The following is a 23,397-nucleotide window of genomic DNA, read 5'->3' as shown; positions in this document are numbered from 1 at the left end:
CCTTTTTACCTAGAAGGCTGAAGCTCCACCTGCCCCCCTCGTTCGGAGCCCTTGCATCCATGGACTGTAGTTGTAGATGGAAAAGAAGAGAATTAATATTAGGCTGCTCTCTGCCCCCTTCCCATCGGGGTACGCGGGGTTTATTGTTCCACACCAACAGCATCTGTCCGTAAAATCGAAGCGGCGAATTTCTAAGGGGATAATTCCACCTTACACTTGATTTGCGGAGACGTGGCTGCGATTCTTACCTGTTACTTACTTCTTACTGGTATCGAAACTTGTGTCTACGTTCATTTTACTAGTGCAAAAATATTTTTCCAATTTTTAGCACGGAACCGGGAGGGCAAAAATACTATTTTGCCCCCCCCCCAGATGATGAGTGGGGGCAAGTCGCCCCCCCGGTTCCGACGTCCCTGCAACCAAGCATCACAATATTTTCCACTTACTACTCATATTAAAAATGTGGCATGTGATTTCTTCTTTTACAATTTTTCTACATACAGTATTATCGATAAAATGTCCAAGCAGCATTGAGTCTTACATCGTCTAATCAGTAAACATTCCCTCTGCAAAGTGAAAGTCACAATATGACTGCCAAGCGCAGGGCCACAGTGAGTTGAAGCATGCACCTGTCGCGAATTCCACCTTCCACCTCTCCCCTCCAACTCCACATTTATGCAGCCAATTCGGACATCGGTGGGAGGCAGATTCCGTGTGTGGAACGGCGATCTAGGCGACATCTACTGCCAATTTGGAGGAGGCATGGGTTTTCAGAGCGTGACATGAAAATATTCTCCTTGAAACGAGGAAGGAAGAACCTGGCTATCGGGTTCTATTTCTAGCAGCTGTGTCCAGTAAGGAAATTTGACCATGAAGGGAAAGAGGGGTGGTGGCCACTTTCTTAGTTGTCAGCCTCGTATTTTGCCATATTTTCCTGTATTTGTCAGAAATGGTGGGCCAAAGTGGAGGGTTTATGGCTCTCTCAAACCCCCTTGGGTACGCCACTGGATGGGAGGGTGGATCAAGTACTTTCAGATGGACTCTGTTTTCCTGGTCTCTTTCTTTTTGTGTCTATTTTATTTCTTTGTTCCTCTTTTTGTCCGCCCCTTTCCCTATTTCTGTCTTTTCTATTTTCATCTCTCCTTTATCTGTTTTCTTTATCTTTTCAATCTGTTTTTTTCTCCTCTTTCTATTGCGATTCCACTTGTCATTTTTCTTTCTTATTGTATTTAAATTAATCTGAAGAATTGTCGTTATAAGCCCGGTGCATGCTATGTGCCCTATGCACCCACCTAGGGCCGGTCCTGCCTGCAAGTGAATCACAGTGGCGTAAACTTGGTTAAAAACCTGGGCTATCGCACCTTATCATAGTGTTCGAATGGCCAAAAATTTGCTGGTGGGGGTGTTTTTGATTTGTAACTAATTTGTGGTGGCGGGTTGAAATGATGTGACTCTGATTAAAAATATATACCTCATAAATAAAACATAGAAATGTACAATGGTTTAGATACCACTTTAACTATAGGTCCGATCGCCATTAGCTTATCTGTTCATAAAGTGGATATACAAGAAAAATCCACAACGATTTCGAGCTTATCGTCATTCGTAAGCCGAATAGACAGATTGATAACTATGTCCCTCATTTCAATCCACTACACAACACAGAGCATATCATCCACAAAAATACAATGCACTCACTACTTCATTCACACGCTGCCTCTAAATGAATTCCAAGCACCAAGACCACTCGACGCGATCTAGACTATAACTGGTCCTTGACATTTCCGTAATTTTTAGATGCACTCATAAACCATTCCCGGTCAGCCAACAATTTTCTACTCCCCACTGTATCTCTAGTTGTTTGAAGGTCAACGACCTCCTTTTCAACTCCTCTGCAAGCGTTCAATGATGTTCTTGTCCCTGCTATATGCCACACTTTCCCCTTGCCTGCGATAATTTGGCTTCAAAATTCCCCGTTCCTGGGAAAAATTGGTTTGCAACATTGACCCAGACTGTTGAGGAAGTTCAGAGGGTTTTTCCCCCGCCATATGCAACCCTGTTCCCTCTCCTGTAACAGTTTGGCTCCACAATTCCCCGATCCTGGGGAAATTACATGACGGGAAAAATTGGTTTGCAACATTGATCGGATGAACTTTGTGGTAGTCCTGTCACGCTTGCCCGTCACCCCCGTGGAGTTGCCAGCCGGCGCTGGGCCAGCCGCCTCGCGAATTCAAAGAAAGCGGGCAATGTTTCCAACTCCTAAGAAATCAGCTTCATTTTCTTATTGAATGAACAATTTTATGCACATTTTCTGATAGATATTCTTTTCTGTATTTTGGTCACTGGGTCTGGGCTTCGCAGATAGCCTAGATAGCCCCGAATATACGCCTCTGGACTGTATCAATATACGCTTACATATCAATGTATCTCATTACAAAATTCGTTTACCCTGTACACCTTCCCACTCCCACTGTTCCTAGCGTATTCTCGCGAACCGCAGGCAGTACGCATATTGGCCACTGTGGCGCTCATTGCGTCTCATTCCACAATACCCATTTTACACAGATTCGTATGGGTTTGTAAAGCAGTACCGATGGCTAGAAACTGCAAAGGATAGGCGGTGTGAGCCACTGTAAAGCATCAACAACGTATTAGTTTGTAGCCTCCGTAAGGCGAAGAGCAGAGAAAATTCATGCCATAGAAGTTTAGTTACAGTGTGTTAGTACTGCATTATGCTGCTCTGTATGTTTCTGTGAAAGTAAAAACTGTGGGCCGAAAGGAAGTTTGTATCATAATTTTCCTGCATCAGCAAAAGTTTGTTCTGCGTTCCCTTTATATTGTAACAGGCTAATCGGGACTTGATAGAAAACCAAGGTGACACAGTTTTAAGATTGGTTAGAACAAAAATCCCTAAATGGCTTTAATACAAAACCAACAGTTTGATGGACCCCCTTTGCCGCCCTTATCGGCACCACTAAATTATTGTGAGACAAATTATAAGAGATAAACATTTTTATAAAATCCAATTAATTGATTGATTTTAAAATTTTGGGTGCGCCAGCACTTAAGCTATTTTACACCGTCACAATATACGGGATCCAGCTCCTTACCTGGACTAAAATATTAAACAACTGTAACGTCGGACTAAAATATTTTTACTTAGGTTAAAAGCTGAGGCTGTAAAGGGGCACTCAGCACACATAATGACAAACACAGGGCACCGCTCACACACAGTCCTACGAGAATTATACTGCCGTAGGTCCAGATGCCAGAGCCTCGTTAGTCTGCAAATGCAGTTCAAGGTGTACTACGTGGAAGTGAGGTTGACAATTGGATATATTATATGGAAGGGACACCCCTCACACCCCAAAATTCCAATTAATTTACGATAGAAATATACACCGTGTTTGGTGGTACTTACTGACATCGCTATTGGAGAAAGCGACCAGCACACTTTCCAGAACGTTGCCGGTTGAAACCCTAGCATAAAGTATATGTCGTTACATAAGGTCTTCACTCCGTAAATCCACATTATGGATATGGTTTCCATGGTAATGACGCAGAGTACTGCCATGCCTCCGCAGTAAATGTCAACCAAACTTAAAAAATATGACCCCTCCTGAAAAAAAAATGTTTAAGTTCTACAGTTTGAGATCTATTATTTTGATTGGCTATGTCTCTATCCTACACCTCTTTCTGTTGATTGTGATGATGAGAATGAATTATGAACAGATGATGGGACTAATATGTGTTCATGTCTTAACCAAGATTATGACTTATATTTTCTTATCAATCTGGCTCGGAAGTGTTATAAATGTAATTGTGTGTTTGAAGATTTGTTGATGGTAAAAATCGTTTAGTGCAGTAATTTTTACAGACGAACTGAAAATTATTTCAAATAATTTATTTATTCACTGTACCTCTAATGTGCTCAGACAGTAAGCTTGCTTCAAGTTAGAAACAAGATTTTCATGTAAAGCGAATGAACTTGCTAAAAGCTTGCATCAGACTTGAACAGCGGCAGCGTCAGCATTAATCATCTAGGGATGCAGAATGACATTTTGGGGGTGTGATGTTGAAAATAATGAAAACATGAAACTTGCATGCACATTTTAGCCATTAAATCAAATACAAATTAAATTTAGTAGGCATCTGTGAAAATATGACAATGAAAATGAAGAATACTAGCGACTTGCTTCATTTGGTTTGATTTTAGTACATGTTTTGAAATTTGAAAGGAACTTGTTCAAGGGAGGCCAATGACATAAATGAACAACAGGAGGATAATTTCCAGGGAGAGTCAAGCATGGTATTTTCCCACGGGGAGGGAGTGCAAACTTGTCAAACACTCCCTCAGTTTGAAGTTATTTTGTTCCTGCAATGCTATTAGCTATAATAATTTACATAAATTGCTGTAAATCATATGATATTATATGTGTGAAAAATATAATTTTAGATTGCCATCCATTTTCCAGGGGAGCTATGGATACAACTCGTGTTAAATAATTTATCTAAGCACGACCTGATGATATCTTGAAAATATCTGCAATTTTTTCTTCCAATACGACTTGGAGAAAAGAGGAAGAACAAGTAGGAGGACAATACAACCGTTTGTCAACAATGTCAAAGAAAACATAAAAGAAGACTTACACTGAGCTACAGGCAATTATCGAAAACCACAAACAGACCACTTGAAGAAACAATTCTCAACAACAATGCTGACGAAAGACAACGGCCGCTGATCTTTATAGTGACTGTTGCAGAACAGTAAAATAAATGTGGCTTCTCTTTTAATAATTGCATGTTGAATACAATAACAGGGGTCTCTCAATTCAGCGCTCGATAGGACGCGGTCATAATATGACACTGTAAGGGATAGTATTTTCAGTTGAACATGGGTTATGAAAAAGGGGTGCTGAAGAAAATTAAGGGGTGCACGAGCCAGTGGCGACTCGTGGTTCAGAATGTTGGTGGTTGCAGCAAATATGTATATATAAATATATATATATATTTATATTTATATAACTTTAATTTGTATATACAGTAGAGCGTCGATTATCCGAACGTCGGTCAACCGAACGACCGCTTAACCGAACTGTGTACTCGCTCACTTTCAGATATCTGTAATGAAAAAAGTACGTGACTTAGCTGCTCGTAAGCGTGTAGGCTTGCTTAGACAGACCAAAATAAAGGATTTTTTTAAACGTTAATTTTGTGTACTGTGTGTATTGTTCATGCAAAATGCGTATGTAATACATATGTACATATTTTTGTTTAATAAACTGTACCACATACTACATATTCCTACTAAAGTTGCCTTTGTACGTTACTTTGTAATACATACTTAAAGAGATGTCTGTTTTTATGAATAAATTTACTGTACAGTACTTCTTTTTGGCAAATAAACATGTACAGTTCGATTATCCGAACAAACCAGTTTTCCGAACACCCATGTCCCCCAATTACTTCGGATAATCGACGCTCTACTGTATTTGTAGTGTAATTATATGTATTTATAATTTTATATGTGAGTGACACGTGGCACTTTCGAGGAGTACAATTAATCAATTAATAATCATCATACAAAATTTGAAGTTTCCATTTATTCGGCAGCAATATTATGCAGAATTGTGTTTTTTGTGGTACATAAGAAGTACTTTAATGTTCGAATCCCACTTTAAACTGCAGGTCCAGTCTCGATTAGCCTTTCTGTGCATAAAGTGGATTTAAAAAACAACAAATCAAATCAAATTGTTACAAGTATCAAGCATAATTTAAATTAGGTTAAGATTCTCCCCAAAATAAAATATTTGCCTTTGCTTAACGTGGACATTTTGTCTGTTGCGACACAGGACAGTGAGAACTTGGCTGCTGCTCTCTAACGCTGTATGAAAGAATTAGCAATGAAGCGTTTGTTGTTGGTCCGTCCTCTTCTTCCCTCACCCGCCGTGGGATCCGAAACGGGTCGCCTGACTTTGCTGTGTTGTAAACCCATTGCAACGACCAAGCCGACTGAAGCAGGGGATAGGAAGAACAGCGTTGAACGTCGCTTCAATACTCCTCGCTGTAGAGATCAGGGCGTTGCTCCGACTTTGCAACACTTACCTGTGCGTCTACTCATACACTGTGAAATCTCGCAGATTGCCTCCTTTTCTTTTAACAGATCATAATGGAATCTGCTTTATGAAGCAATGAAAGGCAAAATTGTTTGTTTATGTTCAATATATTTAATAGGAAAACAAATGAAAAAATATACTAACAAAAAGTATGAAATTTTGTTGTAAAATATCCGGTCGTTGTGCAACACTGCAACAATATCAGTAACCGCCCCTAGAACGAGCACCCCTTTGCATCCCCCTGGACTTGAATCAAGTCAACTAGCTACCATGTCAAAATTGCAGCAATCTTGACATGACAAGCTTGCACCAAGCTTTCATAAAGCTGCATGCTGAAACAAGCTTGCATCATGCTTATATCAAGCTTACGCTATCCCATGCTTTGACAAGCTACAAGCAAGTTACCTCAAGCTTGCCACAAGCTGTTGTGCTATCTGGGTAGGATTTTGTGAAATTCATTATTTTGAAACTGGGTATGCTAGGTGCCATGCAGTCACTGGTGAACGAGGAACTATTACTAGGATTCCTTACAGTTTCTAGAACAATTCATCACTGCGATACTTACATATGTCACCAACGGTAATCCCAGAAGAAACAGAATGACACAGCCCAAAGCAGAAACAAGTACTTTCTTCTTCCGTGTGGTAGGAAAGGCATCGTATATGCTGCTGAATATCGTCTGCACCAAGGCAAACTGGAAGAAAAGTTATTTTTGTGAGTATTTTACCATCACACACCACCGTTTCATAGACTCGTCTCCTTTTCAGGGTAACCTATTTTTGCTATGTGGTCATGTCGGTAGTCCTCCAACAATATGAGGATGCCCACGTGGTTGGGGAAGGTATCAATACGAGCAGAGCATAAAGTAAAAAATAAAACAGAATGTCTAGCCTCCCCGATGGCATCGTGGCCTTGAAATCAAGGAGTCTAACCCCAGAGTTAGCCGGGGTTGACCATTACAGCAGTCAAAATTAACCACATGACACAATACACAGTGGTTAAAAGTCCAAACAGTTCATCATGAATCAACTACCTCTGATCTGCTGTAAAGAAAATAGAATAACATGCATTTCAGTGGAGGGAGGGAGACAATATCAAGAGGACATAAGTTAAGTTGTTTGTTACATAGTGAGTGTATAAACGAAGTCTTCCTCACCTGCGTGTCCAGACCAAGAGAAGCCAGAGAGAGGAAGAAGAGAGTGGACCAAAACTTCGTGGATCCTGGCAGATGCTCCAAAACTTGTGGGAACGGAGTCCCGGGTTCGACACCCGGTGGAGGCACTAATTAGAGTTTGGATTCCACTTTAAACTGTCCTGATTAGCCGTTCTGTGCATAAAGTGGACTTAAAACACAACATCAATCAATCAAGACAGAACGTCTGGGAGGACTGTTTAGTGATGGCTGCTGCTACCCGTGTCTAGTAGACTGCTTTGGTGACGTGAAGGCAAATTAAAATTTCTGGATGGAACAATGTGCCAGGATTATTTTTGCGGTGACCCAGGTTCCACTGTGTCAGAGTTAGCCGGGGTTGACAATTACAGTCTTCAACATAAAAATAACCAGATGCCACAATACATAGTGGTTAAAAGTCTAAACAGTTCATCATGAATCAACTACTCCTGATCTGCTCTAATGAGAAATAGAATAACATGCATTTCAGTGGAGGGAGAGTGGCAGGAAATCAAGAGGACATACGGTAAGTTGTTTGTTACATGGAGAGTGTACAAACGAAGTCTTCCTCACCTGCGTGTCCAGACCAAGAGAAGCCAGAGAGAGGAAGAAGAGAGTGGACCAAAGCTTCGTGGATCCTGGCAGATGCTCCAAGGCTTGTGGGAACGTCACGAACACTATATTCGTTTCTGGAAGAAAAGAACCGGGAAGTGGAATGATTTGTTAAAGTGATGACCTTTTCGGAGGGCACTCTTTGGCAGTGATCAGAGAATGATTTGCTACAGTTACAACTACTATTTACAACAGATTGCATGGTTGGTTTCCAGGATCGGCCAGGTTAGTTAGGGGAATTTATAAGCCTTGGGTTTGACATAATTGCTGAGGAACAAAGCGAACCAAGTAAACATAAATAGCAACATTTCTTCTTTCCTTCTGATGAAGAAAACTTGTCACTAAATTATCACTTTGACACACAAAATCTATCTCAAAACACCGAGAAGAAATGTAGCTGTATAGCGACATTTTCGATACAAGTTACCAGTGGCAGCGATTACAGGGGGTAGTTGCTCACCCAAAATTTGCTACTTTTTGACCCCGCACTATGGTCTCCTAATGATAAGTCCTGTTTACCCTTGCCCTCCAGTTTTGGCAGCCAATCGCCACAACTGCAAACTACAATCATTTTATATTTTAACTGAGGCTACAGCCACAATTTTAAAAATGAAGCCCCGCGAGAGCTACAGCTACAAATTTAGTGTCAACAATTTTCTGCAATTTCTATTGTGTATCTGCAGACGCACATCAAGCGGGGGAAATTATACGCATGTTTCATTGATTTTGAAAAAGCATTCGACAAAGTTCATAGGGATATTTTATGGGGAAAATTGTATGAGAAGAGAATGTCCGCGCGCATGATCAGAGCACTGCAAGCAATATATGCGAGGGTAGAATTCGGAGTAAGATGCGAAGGAAACCACGTCTCGGCACAATGGACCAGGATTCTATCCCATGTATAGGAGTGCAAAGTATACCAGTCCTTATGTATGCAGACGACATAGTCACCATCTCCGAGACAATAGAGGGTCTTCAAAGGGGCATAGATAGCATATATGAGGGGTGCATCAAATATAAAATGAAGGTAAACATTAAAAAAACAAAAATAATTGCTTTCAAAAATGGCTACATATTTAGCAGACAGGAGACAAGGACATACGGGGGGAATTTAATCGAGCGGGTTAAAAACTTCACATACCTGGGGGCAACACTCTCCATGACAGGGAGCTAGACACACCACATAAGGGCAAGAACAACTAAAACAAAATTTGCAATAGAACAAGTCATAAGGACAATAAATAAGGCACCTCAAATGCCTTTCCCGGTCATTCAAAACCTCTATTCATCAATAGTGTTAGGTACATTAAACTATGGAATAGAACTGTGGGGTTTAAGGGGGGGACAACACAATAATTGGCATACAAACCGAATGTTATAAGAGAGTAATGGGCGTAAGCAGAGGCACGGCCAACTGTGGGATTCTCAAGGAATTGGGCCTGAACAGAGACGCGGTACAAGCACGGATGAGGGTTGTTAAATATAGGATGCGATTGTCACAAGAGGGCCAAACTATGCTGAGGGGACAATGTTTGGAAATACAGACAAGAAAGGATAACGTTTACAACTGGGGTTTGGAAGTGAAAAATCTCTTATATAATAGCGGAATGGGTTGGGTATGGGAAGAGGGAGGAAGGGGGGATGGCATCTCAACAGAAAATCAAATCAGGGACAGGTTACTCGACATAGACAGACAAGAAATAATAGCAGACTGCCAAACGAAGTCCTGAATCAGGGAACAGTTAAGAGTAAGAGAATGGGGGAAGCGAAATATATCCAGGTGGTGGGAAAAATGAAAGAGGCGCGCTGGCATGGTTCAGATTAGGTGGATGGAAACAACTAAGAAAGAGAAACGAAGCAGGGGAAACGATATGTCCTTTGTGCGATGGGGAGGAGACGGACAAGCATATCCTACTGAACTGCCCCTCTACACGTGACCTAAGGAACAAATGGATGAAAAACTTAACAGGGAGGGAGGTGATAGAAGTGGTAGAGGACAGAATAAAGATAAAGGAAGCGGGGCAGCAAGTGGGGAAATACCTGGGAGAAGTAAGAGAACGGCGGAGGAAAGCTATTAGAGAAGGCAGCGAAATGAGTGATCATGCTCCAGACGAGCCATCTTTATAGTGTAAATGTGTGTAAAGTAAAATTTATGCGTTTTGGTGAGAGTGCAGGAAAAGAGATGTGGGGTGAGGAAGAAGGAAGAAAGACTGGAAGAAGAACTGTCGAGGGAGGGGAAGAATGTGTATATAAGGGACAAAGTAAGAGACAGCTTAAAAGAAAACTAAATGTAACAAAATATTGTAGAAAAATCAAAACTATGTAGTGCGTACAGCCTATGGCTCGCACAAAAAGAAAATAAATCTATAAACCTCTAAAAAGTATCTGCAATCTTTAGGGTTCCCTGACATTCACCGTGTCCTCAAATGTACTTTACAACTTTGAAGTCACACAGCACAACTTGTAATTGACATAGAGGGATATATATGCTTTGTTGTACGTGATTCACCAACGCCTAAAGGGGGTGTAAGGAGTGCTCCTTCCACGTAGTACACCCTGGACTGCAGACTAACGAAGCTCTGGCGACTGGCCTCATGGCCAGTATAATTCATTGTCGTCCTGTGTTTTGTCCTTATTTGTGCTGAGCGCCTTTTTTAGCCTCAGCTTTTAACCAAGGTAAGGAAATTTTAGTTTTCAGACACCTTTTTATTTTTGTTATGATAAGGGGCTGGACCCCGTATAGTGTGACGGGTGCAAAATAGCCTCAGTGCTGACGCACACAAAATATATTAATTCAAATTCAAATTCAACCAACGCCTAAAGTTTGTAAGTATATAGTGTAGAGGAACTCATTTATGACGTCATGTAGACTTGAAACAAACACGTGACTAATGCAGTGACTAAAGCAGTGACGGCGCCAGGGAAAAGTAACTGGGGGGGGGGGGCGGAAGGCGGGCGACAAATATTGTTGGGGCAGTCACATTCAAACGCCCGAAAACACTATATGCATATGTAAATATGTATGTATATATATATATATATATATATATATATATATAAAATACTTGTTATTATTAATAATTATTATTATTATCATTAGGTAATATATTCATTATGGTGTTTTGTGAGTGTCCTTTATTCAGAGTGGACGTTTACTGCCTAAATTTACTTCTTGATTATTACTCCCTCTGTCCCATAATTATTGTCCGGTACATTTTTGTTTGTTGTGTCATAATAATTGTCCGATATTCAAACTGTGACATTGGTGTATACAGAAGAAGAACATGAAATACGGGAATGAGTCATACAACTTTATTACTCAAGGATCAGTACACATTGTGCTTTCCATCTGCCTTTTCGTCTGTCATTCCTGTACTACCATTTTGGCATACCGGACTATTATGGGACAGAGGGAGTAGTTTATCTCCGTATGATTAATTATTTTTTTATTCGTGGGAACTGCCGGAAGTTGCTGAATAGTAAGAAACAGCGATGCATCCACAACTGACATGTAGTGTCGGCTTTCTTGGATCACTTTTGGTCCCGGGTTCGATACCCGGTGGAGGCACTTTAAAATGTAGGTCCAGTCCCGATTTGCCTTAATGTGCATAAAGTGGACTAAAAACACCAAATCAACCAACCAACCAAATCTTCAATCACTTTTCAATGTATTTTACTAAATAGCGTTGTCACTAACGATCCACGATTAGAATAACTTGCCCATACTACAGATGATGTTTTGTAGTCCTCAGAATGTTCGTGATGTTTTAAACCCATCCACATTCAATGCTTTTTTTCAGTTCTTAAAACTGGTTAAAACTTAGGTTAATCGCGATGATTACAGGACATAAATGAATGAGAAATGGTCTACGGCCAGGTCGGAGCTCGGATCTTGAACGAAAGTCACAAACAAACAAACAAACAAACACACACACACACACCCCACACACAGATATATATACACTGAAACAAATTAATATTTGTTAGTCAAGTTGGTATTATAAGCAGGAAAAGTGATATCATGCAGAATACACCACTTAGAAATAGTGAAAATCGTCGTACTCTTAGAAATGAACTCTCTTATTATTCGATATTTTAACTTCAGTTGGGGGGGGGGGGGAGGCGGACGGGAGGGGCGAAGTGTCTGACCCTGGCGTGGTCACTGCTTCCGAGCTGGATGAGCAAAGAGCTTGGCGTGGGAGCATGGTGGCGTGGGAGAACCTTGCCGACTAAGAGACAAGAAGAACACACCTGACTTAAGGCTGAGCATACTGTAGCTTCGTGGACTTTCTTTTTGGACTGCATGGCCTGGTTGTTATTTGCCTTGTAATTCGATATACTACATCGACCTTTCTTAGATTTTCTACTAGTTTAAAATTTGAAATTTAAATAAGGGTAGATTGCTCCGGGTCATGTTGGCTTTGGGGAATTTTGGGCGGGTGTGCAGTGCACTCGATATAGCCTCTATACTTACCGACTAATGGACTTACTGACTATTTAATTGGACTGACTTCGTTATGTGTTATCCCTGGTAAACGAATGGATATAGTATTTAATGTCATGAATGATGGGGGAGATTTCTTCTTGCAATTATGGTTGAGTTACAAAAAATGAGATTCTTTGTTATTTAAATATGTAATGGGTCTTGGATGTTAAAGCTTTTAGAAATTATAGTTAACAAGGCTTTGTTAATACAATTTGAGAGTGTATATTATGTTTTAAATTGACCATTGGCCACCATAACTATCTAAATAGTACATTACAATACCTTCCACTGCGTAGATAAGTTAATCCCGTATCACTCCTTAATATATATATACGTTTTATATTTTAAGGGGAAATAAGAGTCTTAAGGGATTTCGTTAGGTATTGAATAAGATGGTGCACCACCACATTGGGCCTTAGACGTGAAAGTAGTCCTGGACAGAACATTTCCAGCACGTTGCCTGGCCTCTTTGATCCCCTGACATTACACCTTGGACTTCTTTCTGTGGGGCTACGTCAAAGACACAGTGTACAGAACTCCTGTCATTGACCATGATTTGAAGGCCAGAATAAGAGCTATGGAAAGAGTTACTATTTAGATTGGATGTTGTACAGTCACGGACACTTCTGGGTTGTAATAATCCCATTGATTTTCAATGGAATCTTTACAACCCAGAACTGTCCGTGACTGTACGAGCCACCAGAGGTGCGCATGTTGAAGTGAACTAATACACAATAAAACTTCATGCGTTGGTAAATCAAATGGAACATGTTATCTTAGTTTATGTCAATTACAAGTTGTGTTGTACGACATCAAAGTTGTAAAGTACCTTTAGGGACACCCTGTATTTGTCTAAATGTCAGTGACAATGATTCTTCTATAGCAGTCACTGTTAATTGGACATTGTATATTGTCTATTGCTTCTACTATTTTAACCTATTCTGAAACTTCGTCTCGAGAGAGTACCTCTTCTCTTGTCTTCAGATGAACAAATTTCTTTCCTTCCTGTGATGGGAACTGAACCTACGACGGGCGATTTACTACAGGGTGATTCAAAAGTCACTCTGCCCACTGTCGCACGCAGGATTTTTTTTTTTCGGGAGGGGCTGGAATTGTAAAGGTGGATAATGCATAGCTGCTTTCTAACGGGGCGGCATACAAAATATTTCGTACATTAAAAAAAAACAAAAAGCTTTCCACTCTTAAAAATGTCAATCGGGGGCCATTTTAAGTCAATTTTGCATTTAACACACTGATGTTTTATGAGTTCTTCACTGCTTTTGTTTGAAAATGCTCATTTTCTCAAAATTTTGGAGGGGCCTGTAAACCTTTCAGCCACTCCCCTCTGCGTACGCCAGTGATTCTGCCCTGACAAGACAATGTAATAGTCGCATGCTGCCTTCCAATGATCCGCATCAGATACACAAAATGCTATTACATGATCAGAAGATTGCGCATAGTTGGGTTCATATTCTTCGAGGCAGGTACGTATCCAGGGGGTGCTTAGGGGGCTCGAGCCTCCCTAAAGTTTTCGGTTTACACCAGATAAAATGAGGTTTTTGGTTTCTTGTGGTATGAAATATAATAATGTGACTATAATTTAAGGCAAAAAATAATTATCGAGGCAAGACGGAGAATGTTCTGTAACCCAATTATTGACAATGGCACGTATCCAAGGTGGGAATCTGGGAGCTCGAGCCCTCCCAAGTATTTTTTCTGTTTACGTTAGATAAAATTAGGTTTTTGTCTTCTTGAATAATGTGACGATAATTTAAGGGGAGAAATAATTATCAAGGCATGATGGAGAATGTTCTATAACCCTGTTGTTGATAATATTGCACGTAAACTTTTCTTGCGCTTTCGGTGTTGTCGCAGCGAACTTGCGCATTGTGTAAAGACTTGTCAGCATTTGGAAGCTGTACAAGAAAGGTAGCGCCACAAGTAGGACGATTCGTTGTAATTTTTAATCTCTGGAAAGCGTGAGAAGGAACGTTCTTGAATTAGAGAAGGAGTCGAACTACTGGCAATATTAACGAATCATTTTACCTGCGGAATGTTCTAGAATATAATGAGCATATAAATATGCGGATTTAATTTACCGGTTGATGTGTACAGTGTCTCTGAATAGTCTTAGGACAACGACATTTTAAACTAGGCAACCAAACTTACACAAGGCGTTGTTGGGTTGCATGTAGAGTTAGGTTAAATTTCAGGGTTCCCATATGCACAATAGATATTTATAAAATACGCGAAAGAAAGAAATCCAAGTATTATTCTATAGAACTAGAAATAAAATATCAGTATTACATTTGTTGCAAATGAGAAATACTTTCTGAAAGAAATAAAATCGATTTCTAGTACTTCATTGCTAATCAGTCTACACAAAGGAAGAGATGAGAGATGAAACGAAAGGAGACAAAATAGAGGAGACGAGAGAAAGCAAAAGGGGAAGAAGAAAAGCAAAGAAGGGAAGAAAATCGAGGACAGAAGTGGATAGGAGAAGTAATGAGGAGAAAGGCAAAAGATGCGAGAAGAGATGAGGAAAATGGAGCAAAGAGGAGAGAAGAGAGGAATAAAATCGAGATGAGAGAAGAGGAGGAGAGGACTTTGAAGAGGAGAGTGGAGAATAGAGTAAATGAGAGAAAAAGAGAAGAACGAAAAGAATAGTAGAAGAGTGCAGTGGAGTCGGAAATCTAAGACAGGAGAGGAGATAAGAGGAGTGGAGAAGAGTGGGATGGAGACAAGAGGCGAGAAATGGAGGGAGGGCGATATGAGATAAAAGCAGAGGAGAAGGAGGGGAGAAAAGAAGGAGAAGAGAAGAACAAAAGAGACTGGAGACGAGAGGAGAGAAGATGTAGTTGCAGAAAACATTGTCTCTGCGTCAAGAATTGATGCATTGATAAAATTTCGACATGAAACATTCAATAACATTTTTAAATGTATTGGAGAATGTATTAGATGGGTGCGAAATGCCTTTTGGTTGAGTCAGAGCAAGATAAAATCTTCCACGTAAGATCTTTGGTTTTACCTGTGTTGAGAACAGAAGGGTTTTCACTGTGCATTAATTATTTCGCGATCCAGCTGTATTCGAGAAGACTTTCTTTGTCGTGCCGATATATGACAAGACTGCGAAAGCTGTGACAAACAATTTTGAACACTTGCGATTGCTTAGACCTGAATATGAACAATTTGGTGGCTTTCGGCTTTGGTAAGAGCTGCCAAATATGGGAGGACATGTCAGTGGTGTTCAGGCTCGAATCAAAGAGAAATATTCGAGAACTGTCTGTGTCAGTTCGCTGAATCACGCGTTGTCGAGTGGATTGTCCATCCCGTGCATGTATAACAGCTTCGTAAACACACTCAAATACACCTTAGATGTTTTGATGCCTGATGAGAAGAAATGGACAAACACATATGCTGCATGAGAAGAAATGGACAAACACATATGCTGCATGGTTCCGGCACACAATGTTAATTCATGGAAACAGAGGAGTCGAGTGGTAGAAAATGTTCCGATTTCAACTTCTGATTAAAATGGCAGCCTTAAACAGTGGTGACGATTTAGAAGGCAGTTGCACCCCATTTTTTTGTCTTTTAATGCTAAACCTTGTCTACCAAGAGAAAGAAAATTTCTTTGCACCCCCTCCCTTGTTTTGGAACCCAATTGCCACTACTGGCCTTAAACATACAATTGTGAGGTTCTATCTTTAAAAGATGGTGTTGAGCCCCCCCCCTCCCCGAAAGGAATTCCTGGATACGTGTTTGCTTCGAGGAGACCATAAACGGTATTGTGAAAATGTCCTGTATCCAAGGCATTGTGAAAATGTCCTATATCCATTCATGGGGCGCTAACCGTGGAGGCAATGGTAACGACTACTTCCAGCTGGATGCCTCTAGGTCTCATGCGGCTCGTGTTGTCATGGTATTACAAACTGATATCATCTCGAAAGGCATATGGCCGCCACGTTCACCAGATCTTACGCCACTAGATTATTATCTATAGGATTTACTGAATAGTTACAATAACAAAACCCTTTCTATGCGAAAACTACAAGAAGCCATCACCACATTCATCATCACCATGCCACTTACCAGAAGCCACAACCTCTTCGATCGGCGTGCCTATATTCGCGGCGAAGACACCGAGGACGGCGAAGATGGTGGCTCCGAAGAGAAGAGAGGCAAAGAGGTCCAACCCCGCAATGTACACCGCGTAGCTGTGAGCAGGGCTGCGGAAAGTGCAGTAGGATCCGAAGGTAAAGTAACACCCGGACGAGATGCTGAGAGAGTAGAACACTTGGTCGGCTGCCACTCGCCACACCTGAAGGAAGACATTCTAGTTAATTGAGGATATACAGTGGAACCTCGATTTTACGATTTTCATGGGAGGTGACCAAGTTGCTAAAACTTACAATGCAGGAAAATGTACTGTCCGGGGAAAATAATACAACATTTTGTTCTATTAGGGCCATAACGTAGGGAAATGTAAAACTCGGAAACGTAAAATTGGGGTTCTACTGTAAATCGTTTGCGAGGTAGACTTCTGACAGTCCTGATGCATGTCCAGGGTAAAGGTAAAGTACTCGATACTTATGTTACATAAATTATGCTTAATTGCAAATCGCGTAGTGTATAAGGAACTTTGTATCGTTAATTTATTGAAAATGATATTTTACTTCAATCATTTAGAAGAATTCAAATGCCTAATTCAATGACATTCTGGGTGCGTTCCGAAAGTCTTAACGAAACGAACGAAAGTAACTGGCCTCGTGAACCTGGTGAAACCAGTTATTTTACAGACTTATGGGACGCTCTAGATGAAAGCGCAGGCGCAGCGTTTTGTTTATAGAAATTTTCCGCATGCCGTACAGAGGAAGGCAATAAACTCTGCTGCGAACACTGTTACTCATTTTAATCACATTGTAAGAAGAATTAAGGCACACTCATCTTGCGCATGTTGCTTTATATCGCTCTCTGTTAAAATTATAATACAATTCCCGAACTACTGCAGTTTGAATCCATCAGCACGCGCGATGTCTGAAAGCAGCAGACGATTCTCACCGAACAAACCAGCCTCCTGGCCCGTGCGTTTGGTGAATGTCGTTCTTTCACGAGACGCGCGGAATTCGACTTTCGGGACATCATAATGAACCTCACGAAACGCACGGAAGCACTTATGGGACAGCCAGTTACCATAACTCTTTTTACGCGTTAAACTGGTGCGACTTTCGGAACGGCTTCTCTGATGCTGCACAAAAATTCATTGTGGTAATTTATATGCAATCATGGCCGTATTTAGAGGGGGGGTTCTAGGGTTCAACCCCCCCCGAAACTTCTGACATGTTGGATTAATGGAAGTTCAGAAACCAAAATCTGTAACAAATTTTCAATTTATTTTTTTGAAGCATCACAAAAATACAAGGAGACAATGTTGAAACGATCGAGCTAGAATTTTCATACATTTGTAATTCTGAAAGTTGAGTGAAACAGGATTTATTCTCAGAATCGTAACCAACCCGCGACCCCTCCATTTTCACTTCTGCTGTTATCTTTCCAGTGTTGCTCCTGCGTCACAAGGAATATAGACTGAAGATTCACTTATGATTGTCCCAAAATTCCCTTTCCAGCTTTTAAATTTCCTGTCCGATAAAGTTGAAATCCCCCTTGATAGGAGTTCAAACCTAGGATCTCCAGTTTCGTAGCGCTACGTTCGCGATTGAGGTTACAATCCATGCACCAGGCTAAGTTTTTAAAAATAATAACTGCTTCCACACTTTTCAAAATTCCAAAAATGTAATTTTAAAGTTAAACAACAAAAACTTTATCACTAAAATTTCCATCTAACTTTTAAAGCTTTTTCTTGAAGGTATCTAAAGTTTAATGACGAAGTATAATAAATGTGCATTTCAGTACACACTGTATGAAACGTAAAAAAACAAAAAGAAACTTGTGCTGGATATTCACTCATCTGCTGGATTGAGTAAGCCCCCCTCAAGGATATAACAATAATATAATAATAATTATTATTAGTATTATTATGGAAAAAAATGTTTTATTATTATGAAATTTTAATAATTATTGTACAATTATTGTTATTATTTCTATTATTCAAATTTCTGGCGACGCCCATGGGAACAATTATGAATGAACCCCCCCCCCCCCCCGAAACTTTTTCCTGCCTACGGCCGTGTATGCAATTGCTCATTAAGTTACTTCATGCTTTAAGAAACAAACTTTGTTTTAGTTGAACAGAATTGAGTGTATGATTGACTTATTCATTAGTTATTTTACTTCGCATGTCTTAATACGAACCTAGAATCGCTGGTTCAGAAATTCACACGAAATACTTACATCGGGTTCTAATATTCTCTTGTACTGAGGAGTTAAGAAATAGTAGACGCCGTCCAAAGCTCCTTCTTGAAATATGGCGACGAACAGCAACACCAGGATAGAGATGTGGGTCACAGTTATTGTCATGTAAATAACCTGCAGGAAAAGGAAATATACATAAAATACAGTGGCGAGCGGTGACAATTTAGTTAGCCGAAGCACTGAGTATATATCCTAATAATATATAATATATATTATTATATATAGTAATAGATATATTATTATATATAATATATATATAATATATACACTGAAAATGTCTAGTGAATTTATTGGACTTTTGAACCAAGTTCTGATGTTGGCCGTCCATTTTTAATTATATCATTTTTTCTGAGAAAGAACGGTCAGAAAATAGCTTGGACAAAAGCTCTTTTATAGTACAGGGTCAACGAAGTAAGTAATAAGTTGTGTTTTATACAGCGTATATTGATACACACATGCATTTTGAATTGTATCTTCTGCAAATATGATGTACAAAGAAAGAAACAAACTGCTGGAGTACTAACTAATTGAGGCGAGTGTACACATTGTTCTATATTACTAGATACTATCTGGTACCTTCACACACTTTTATATACATAAGGCAAACCAAACCCGTAAACTGAGGAAGACCGAAAACAATACGAGTTGAAACACTCCGATACACTCTCTGTTTCCGTATAAAGTAAACTTCGTTTGCAGAAGAAATACACACACACGGCCCGTGACCTTGATGTGCGCGCGCAACTGGAAGATTGCTTCGGCTCAACCTCAGTGCAGCCCTGCAGGGACTGGAATTTGTTCTATGTGTAGCGAAGAAATGGAACGGTTTTATCTAGATATTGTTGAATAATCGTGCGATTATTATGACATAATATATTGTTACGTTATTGCATATTGCATTCCGAAGCAATGCTTCGCTGTTGTCGGCCAAAGGACCAGTGCAGCCGTAACTCCTTGTAAACACAGCAAATCAAACAAACAGCTAAGTGTTCATGCAAGTACTTTACACTTTCCAAATGTGTATGATAACAGTATTTATTCCTGAAAGATTAATTCATGGGCCTCCTGGATAACGTAGTGGAAACGTCGTTGCCTTGTAATCAAGAGGTCGAGGCACATAGTGTCTTATCCCACTTTTAATTGTCGGTCAAGTCCCAAGTGTGCATAAAATGTGCAATGGTAATAGACTTTGCATAATTGAGAAGCCATATTTCACAGTTCAAACACGGAAAAGATATTGAGAAAAATTTTAATAAAATATAAAAGGGGGAATCCAGATGCACAGATTACATTTTTGACATTAAAGTAACTATTTTACTGATAGTTAAGCAACATTTTTCTTACAGTTTCTGTGCAATGAATTATGAAACTAAACACTGTTGATTTAACATAACTATCCTTAGAATACTTTCCAAGATTTATACCTATAAGTGAACAATTGAACAATTTTGTGTCTCGGGTGGGACAGATAAGAAATATATTTTAACTTCTGTTAATTTTCAAAATATTAAAAACAAATTATTTAACACAAGGAGAGAAAGTAATTGACCTTTAGAATTTCATTTTATTTTAAAAATTGAGTATCAGGGGCACTTTGACACAGAATGCCCCAATAGATTAAATGGAATTTTGAAAAGAAAATTTGAAAAACAAATGAGAAATAACTCAAACCTGGAAAGATTAATTGATTACGCTTACCTTTCCCATGCTTTTTACACCCTTCATGCAAGCAACGAACACGGCAAACCAAGCGAAAAATAAGCAACCGACAAGCTGCTTATTAAGTCCAGTAATTCCATCGTTAAGGTAATTGGGATTCGCCTGGAGCACTCGTTTCCTGTAAAAGAGAAATGGTTCAATTTTCAATGTACAGAAGCCCAGATTCTAATATACATATATACAGGGTGTTTCCGTGACCTTGAATCAAACTGGTAGGGTGGATGGAGACTGACCCAAGTACCAATATGAGATAAGAAACCCTGGTCGAGAAACTCGCCATTAAAAGTTATGAGCCAAAACTATTTGGGGGCAGCCTGTGACAGTGGATTAAGAAAACTTAAGATTCGGCTTTTACATTAGAATATATTTTTCTCACCGGAAGTATAGACAGCAAGTGCGAAAGTTTTGAAAACTTTCGTCGTCTTCTTCTAGATTAATGAAAATTGGTCTTTTCGACCATAGGCTTATAGTCTAGTCCGTATTGAAGAAAACGAGGTATAATTTGCAACTCTAACATTCGTAGTTTCCGAGATAATAAATCTGTATTTACTCGCTAAATCTTGCGGAATTTTGAATTTCCCGCTGAAAACATACCCAACGTTGTTGGCGCCTTCACACAGGGAAGTGGAGTTTAAAGGTTAATAATGATATACTAATTAAAATAGTAGTTATTATTAATTGTTTAAAGTTGGTTATAGAATTGCAGTAATAATTCCTGATCATACGAATAAAGGTACTCGTTCTAAGGGTTAAGTAATATGTAAGTAAAAATTTTGCGGTGCTCTTACATCCAGTACTGCAGGGCAGCGGGCTGGCCTTTTGTCTTGTTCTCACACAGCTTTCCGGAGACGTCCGTGCAGGGCTCGTCAACGAAGGGCTCCTCCGTGCAGAGGTGGTCGGCGCCCCACCACGACAGGCACTTGAGCCACGGGAGCTCCTTGGAAAGGGACACGCCCAAGTAGAAGATGGAGTAAGACACCAGCACGTTGTAGTACACGCAGCTGATAGCATTCGTCAACAGCATCGCATACCCAGTACCTGAAAATTAGTAATAGGTTTTGACACATACGAGGCGCATGTAAAAAAAAGGGGGGCCGATAATTTTTTACGCGGGGTTCGCAACACTGATGGAGTTGAGCATGTGCAGGAGCATGCCCTAGTATTCTGTGCTTGCAACAGAGATAGAATCGTCAGAGTGGGGTTGCGTACGTGCGAGTAGCAGTAAGGTGAAATGGCTGCCGTAATACAAAATCCCGCCAAATGTGAAGTGAGATCTGTTATACGATTTCTGAACGCCAAAGGACAGAATCCAGCTGACATCCATCGCGAATTGTGTGCTATTTATGGACCGACGGTGATGAGTGAAGGGAAGGTCAGGCAATGGTGCAGAGAGTTTCGGGAAGGGCTTTCAAATGTCCATGACGATGAGCGTAGCGGAAGACCTAGTGTTCAGACGGACGATCTGGTGGAACGCGTTAACGAGAAAGTGCGTTCCAATCGCCGGTTCACAATATCTGAACTCGCCATAGAGTTTCCATAAGTGTTTGCGAAAACAGTGTATCGAATTGTGACTGACAACCTGGGGTATCACAAACTGTGCGCGAGGTCGGTACCAAAAATGCTGACAGACCCTTACAAAGAGCAAAGAAGGACAGCTGCACGTGATTTTTTGGCCCGCTGGGGGGAGGATGGGGATTACCTCTTTTCGCACATAGTGACGGGGGATGAAACGTTGATATCGCACGCCACTGGGGAGTCAAAGCAGCAGTCAATGCAATGGCGGCACTCTGGTTCTCCTAAAGCGAAGAAATTCAAACAAACAACATCAGTTTACAAAATCATGGCAACCATGTTTTGGGACCAAAAGGGTGTGATTTTTGTGGAATTCTTGGAACCAGGACGAACAATTACAGCAGAGGTGTATTGCGAAACACTAAATAATCTGCGACGTGCCATCCAAAATCGGCGGTAAGGGATGCTACGCTCTGGAATTTTTCTGATCCATGACAACGCCCGACCACACATAGCTGCTCGTACTGTTGAGACAATTGAAAGATTTCGATGGGAACTTTTCAATCATCCCCCTTACAGCCCCGACCTTGCCCCCAGCGATTTCTTTATTTTCTTCACCTGAAAAAGTGGTTTGTATCGAAGCGTTTCAACGACAGTGACGTGCTCAAGATATCAGTTCTGGACTGGCTGCACTCTCAGGCGGAAGATTTTTACGCAGAGGGTATACGGAAGCTTGTGCCATGCTATCAGAAATATATGGAGGTTAATGGTGATTACGTCGAAAAATAACCAAGGTATGTACTTGTTTATCAATCACAATAAATTTCTTAAAAAATATCGGCCTTTTTTTTTACATGCGCCTCGTACTTATTTCCGTTTCAATCTAATACAGGGTCCGGCAAAAAAGATCTGACTGATAAGGAAACAGATTCAGTTGTGTGAATTACTAGAAATGGTTGTATTGTTGTTGATGAGTTGGTGTTATAAGACTACTTTATGCACAGTAAGGCTAATCGGGACTGGACCTACAGTTTAAAGTGGGATCCGAACCACTATGTGCCTCCACCGAGTATCGAACTAGGGACCCCTTGATTACAAGGCGACGACGCTACCATTGCGCCATCGGAGAGGCTATGATTGTATTGTATCCTTGAATATATCCTATAATATATATATGACACGAGTCAAATGAAAGTCTTTAAGACTTTCCAATAAAAATAAATAAGTCCAATAAAAATTGTATGTAGACTGTTTACAGATAAAATTTACATGAGGTGTTAACTTTTATTTACAAAACAACCTTAAGACTTCCTCTTCTTCTTCCTCTTTCCCATTTTGCCTCATAGCGTCGGGTTTGCCTCTATCCACTCCTCCCATCTCTCCCGTTCCTTTCCCATCCTCTTCATTTC

General features: G+C 40.3%; 1 protein-coding gene across 1 annotated transcript in view; it reads right to left on the bottom strand.

Moving 5' to 3' along the window:
- The window catches only part of LOC146004904 (sodium-dependent proline transporter-like), a 59,735-nt gene that overhangs the window by 8,303 nt on the left and 28,035 nt on the right, over positions 1-23,397 (bottom strand). Inside the window, exons 5-11 of the mRNA XM_083143933.1 lie at positions 21,265-21,514; positions 20,456-20,594; positions 18,737-18,871; positions 16,478-16,706; positions 7,861-7,976; positions 6,682-6,810; positions 3,422-3,619 (exon numbers count right to left, since the gene is read on the bottom strand). Coding sequence (XP_083000059.1) covers positions 3,422-3,619; positions 6,682-6,810; positions 7,861-7,976; positions 16,478-16,706; positions 18,737-18,871; positions 20,456-20,594; positions 21,265-21,514 — 1,196 coding nt within the window. The remainder of the gene's footprint in view (positions 1-3,421; positions 3,620-6,681; positions 6,811-7,860; positions 7,977-16,477; positions 16,707-18,736; positions 18,872-20,455; positions 20,595-21,264; positions 21,515-23,397) is intronic.

This window comes from Lepisma saccharinum, chromosome 22 (genome assembly GCF_977018435.1).
Source record: "Lepisma saccharinum chromosome 22, izLepSacc3.1, whole genome shotgun sequence".
Taxonomy (NCBI): Eukaryota; Metazoa; Arthropoda; class Insecta; order Zygentoma; family Lepismatidae; genus Lepisma; species Lepisma saccharinum.
Note: the sequence above shows the minus strand (reverse complement) of the source record. Positions and strands in the feature narration are given on the sequence as shown.